Consider the following 3987-nt stretch of genomic DNA (forward strand, 5'->3'; position numbering starts at 1 on the left):
ACATACATGCGGCACTGGCAAGTCGCTGCTTTTTAGTTCAGTAAATGTTCTATTGTCAAGCTACCTAACAGACCTCTCTACAAGTCAGTGTTAAAATAAGTAGTTAAAATGTGTCAAGTTAAGTGATGGGAAGGAAGTGGGGTGCCCACGACAACAATTTGTCCCACGGCAGCAACGATGCATCATGAGACAAATTTTCGTTCGTTGCCAGCCAAACGTGCCGCCGACAGATCATACTTTCCGAAAACAAGTACGATGTAGATCGAAGACATCTCCTCTCTCAATAGATGTTGCTGACATCTTGTCTTCACCGTCATACAGTTTTGAAACAGCCCTGTCAGCCACGGCTTGTCTCTGTCTTTGGTCAAGTGCAAATGATATGGCAATGTTGTTTGCATGTGATATACGTTTCGGAAGCGGCGGAGGTCTCTGCGTTGACATTCGCGGAAAGTGCAGATAAGGCTTGCACGTGGGGCAAGCAATGAACTTGTCCGAATAAATATGAATGTCCGGCGCTGGCGGCGCGTGGTCACGACAATACGTCACTGGGCACGTTCGGCACCTGACGAGTCGTGTTTCGTCCCTGCCGGCGCAAACAGAACACTTGTGTTGCTTGCACACCATGCCTGATCGGCCACGGGTTTTCGACGGCTTGTATCCTTCGACGCAGTGGCGATGCATCACGGTTGAACATTTCTTGCCGCTACACGTCACAAAAGGAGCTCTTGATATTCCTGATTCGGTGCTTTCCGTCCCTGTATCGTCACTGTCCAATGAACAACATTGGAAGCAAATTGGCTTGGGCGAGCACCCTTTGTCCCGCACATGACTAGTGCAACCCTGGTAATTGAGCGAGTCGCACAACTGTGCAAACCGTATTTCGAATTGGAGCTTCTTGTGGTTTCGTACTTGATGCAGCTTCTTGCGGATTGGAGACGATAGCAACAGGAGAGGAAGCGTTGAGCGGCGATCTTCGGTGACAGTTGTCGTCTTCTTTGTGCTAGATATACTCTTTAAACCCCATTGTCCTTTGGCAAGGAAACTTTGCTTTTGTTTCCAACGACACCCAACACAGGAGTACGAATCTTCACATAACGCCCGCACATACTCGGATGAGCCCAGCACATTTGATAAGCAAACCGAACAAAATGTCTTGCGACAGCCACCACACTTTGAGTAACGAAACGGAAACGTTGCTGGAACAAGTGGTAATATACAGACGCAACAGATTTCGTGATGTCCCAGGTGCTCCTCAGTGACGTCATCTGGCCGTTCCTTGAAGATGCGCTGTGCAGCCGTCGAGGACTTGCTTGCCCACGACGAAACAGCCTTCACTGAAGTTTGATCAACCCTCACACAGCATTTTCCGCTTCCATCCGATGTGTTACCACCGCAGCCCCCCACGTGTTCCGTTGCTACGCCAACTAGATCCAAAACCTTTCCAAAAATCGCACATGACGTTAGCGAAGCGCACCTCTCATTTTCTCCAAACACCGACTCCCATGCGCGTTCTCCTGCCGATCGACCACTTCGAATATCATCCAGCGAAAGTGGCAACACATTGCTAATCATACTGCGGGTATCATCATTCTCTGGTAGAGAAATTGTGCCCTCGGGCCACACCATACCACCCGCCTTGAAAGCTACCCCGATTTCCAACAGCAGAAGCTGTATGATTGCAATCATTTCGAGAGGCACGGATAGTGCTTCGACGCGCTTCCCCACGCTCTCCTTGGATTGGAGTACAATTCTATCGTGCGCCGCCGTGAGCTCGGCTTTTCTTCTTTCACTCGGCCGGAGATTCCTCACAAGTCCTTCCGTGACGAACGCTAGGGCCGAGGACTGTTTCCAAGGACCGCAGTGCTCACCAGAAAGTGCGCCACTCGATATGGCCGCAAAAGCATGCGAACTTGTTGAAATATGGTCCTGACAAGTTTCGCATAGATGAAGAGATCGAATTTGGAAGAATGGATGCTTTTTTTGGTCGCCAATTTCTATCGACGACAAGCACAAACTGCACTTGAGCTTTCGCATTTTTGAAAGCAGGTCCTCTGGTGGCATAATGGGAGCGCGAGTATTTCCAGACCCCAGGATCTGTTCCAACGTAGGTGCATCCCGTGTAACTCGCGCAGATCGGCGTACTTCTTTCTCAACTTCCAACGCTGGTTCCCTACAAGGGGCGTCACCCGCAGTGGTATTTCCTGCAGGGATTAACGTCTGCTTCGGCTGCGACGATTTGATACCGGGACCATGACTGGAGCTCGGTGGATCGTCTGTGTGTACATCTTCCAGCATGCTGACTTTCTTGCTTCTATCGCGCAGCTTTAGTCGTAGCACAGGCTTTCCGCGTGACACGCGAGGAGGAACACTCTTTGCGATGGTGGGTTTAAGAACCTTTGTACCAGCATTACCCTTCGAAGACGCCTTCCCTTTCTTCGGAACTAGAGGGTGGCTCCCCTTGCCTTTTGAAATTGAGCTTCCCTTTGGTGGTGGTGCCTTGGCTGCTTTCTTGGCCGGTTGACTGCGAAGGCGGGGGCGTTTTTTTGGCCCCGCCTTGGTCCCGTCTTTCTCGAGCATGTCTTTTTTTGCAGTTCGTGAGAGCCTACGGGCTGCTCTCGCTGGGTCACGGAGAGGAAGCTTGACAAATATGCATTTCAATATGTCGGTCGTCTCTTGCGCGTCTTCGGCCGTACTCACGCACAAAGGTTCTGATGCCTTTGGTTTCCTTCTCTGCACCACAGTTGATTCACATCCTAGCTTTGCTGCAGGAGCATTCGCTTCCAGCTCATCATCCTGTTCCTCTGAAATGGATACCGGGGATTGCGCTGTATCAGCTTGCGTCATATCGGCCTCTGAATCCTTGGATCTCAATGAAGGCAGCGTCTCACTGCTGCTGAAGGCCTTGTCTTTCCCTTCTTCTGGTGGCGTGCATTTGGAACCCGACTCAATCTTATCGCCCGAAGGGATCTTTTCATCGGATGGCAACCGTTTACTGTCCACTGCGCCAGCTCTAGTGTTGCAAGCAGCTCTAGTGTTGCAAGCAGCACTAGCCCTCGCTTTCTTCATACCTCTCGTTAGCATGTCGTTGTCAGTGGTCAACAGAGTAGAGCGCAACGTCGGACGAGCGTTATCCAAGCAGTAAGGTAACTGTATTCCACTATCAAGTTTTCGCTGGGCAGATGGGCGCGAGTTGCTTGAACTGAATGTCTTCTGCGGCACAGCTGGACTTGGTAAGCTCAATTTCGGCCATCCTGCATTGGTGGGAGCAGGCGTCATGCTCCAATCTATATCCTTTTGGCTGCGTGAAGACGGACGCAGACAAGTGGGCGTCGGGGCTCGCGGTACTTTTGAAATTTGTAACTCTTCAATGGGCGCATCATTCACACAATCGATGTTCGTGGGGCGTTCTAGCGAAGCGCTCTTCTCATCCATGGCGCTCAAATTACAAGACACGTCATAAATACCCGTTCTATCAACTATATCCTGCTCCTGCGTTCTTTTGTGAGGCGAAAGCGCACCAAATTTCTTTTTCTCATTTGAAACCGATGAAAGTTTCCGACCCTTTACCCCCACCGACATTGGCGATTCCGAAGATCCAGCGCCCTCCTTTGTTGTGCTCAATGGTCCGCATGTTCTGTGGCTCGTAAACTTGGCGTTCTGTGAAGGTGAAGTTGGAACAAGTTTCAGAGTTTGCTCAGGTGTGTCTGACAAAGGTTTCGGGCGTGCTCCTGGTGACATCGGCGCGACAGTTTTTTTCGCAACCTTCTTGTCAGCGTTCAATGTCGCATCTTTTCTGTCCGCTGCAGCTCGTGCTTTCTTTGACAGGGACTTCTTGGTAGCCTTCTTGGGTTTCCTTTCAGATGCAGAAGAGGGCGTTTTACTCTTCGTGAGGGCCAGATCCAAGACTGACGTTTTCACAATCTTCTTCTTGGGACCCAATGAGCAATCCTTTCGGCGCCCCTTGACTTGGGCCTTCTTCGCAAGAGT

At 50.6% G+C, this 3987-nt stretch overlaps 1 protein-coding gene; it reads right to left on the reverse strand.

Annotated features, from left to right (window-relative positions):
• Positions 1–191: 191 nt before the first annotated feature.
• Positions 192–2844, reverse strand: CHC_T00007431001 (hypothetical protein). XM_005711032.1 is given in 2 exon segments: positions 192–231; positions 232–2844. The coding sequence occupies 1 exon segment, from the start codon at positions 2842–2844 to the stop codon at positions 232–234; it is 2613 nt and encodes an 870-aa protein (XP_005711089.1). The 3' UTR covers positions 192–231.
• Positions 2845–3987: the final 1143 nt, after the last annotated feature.

Source organism: Chondrus crispus, genomic scaffold (genome assembly GCF_000350225.1).
Source record: "Chondrus crispus Stackhouse genomic scaffold, scaffold_74, whole genome shotgun sequence".
NCBI classification, from domain to species: Eukaryota; Rhodophyta; class Florideophyceae; order Gigartinales; family Gigartinaceae; genus Chondrus; species Chondrus crispus.

Bases quoted from the DNA above. Each gene is read 5' to 3' on its own strand.
- CHC_T00007431001 (XM_005711032.1), bottom strand. From the start codon at position 2,844: ATGACGCAAGCTGATACAGCGCAATCCCCGGTATCCATTTCAGAGGAA.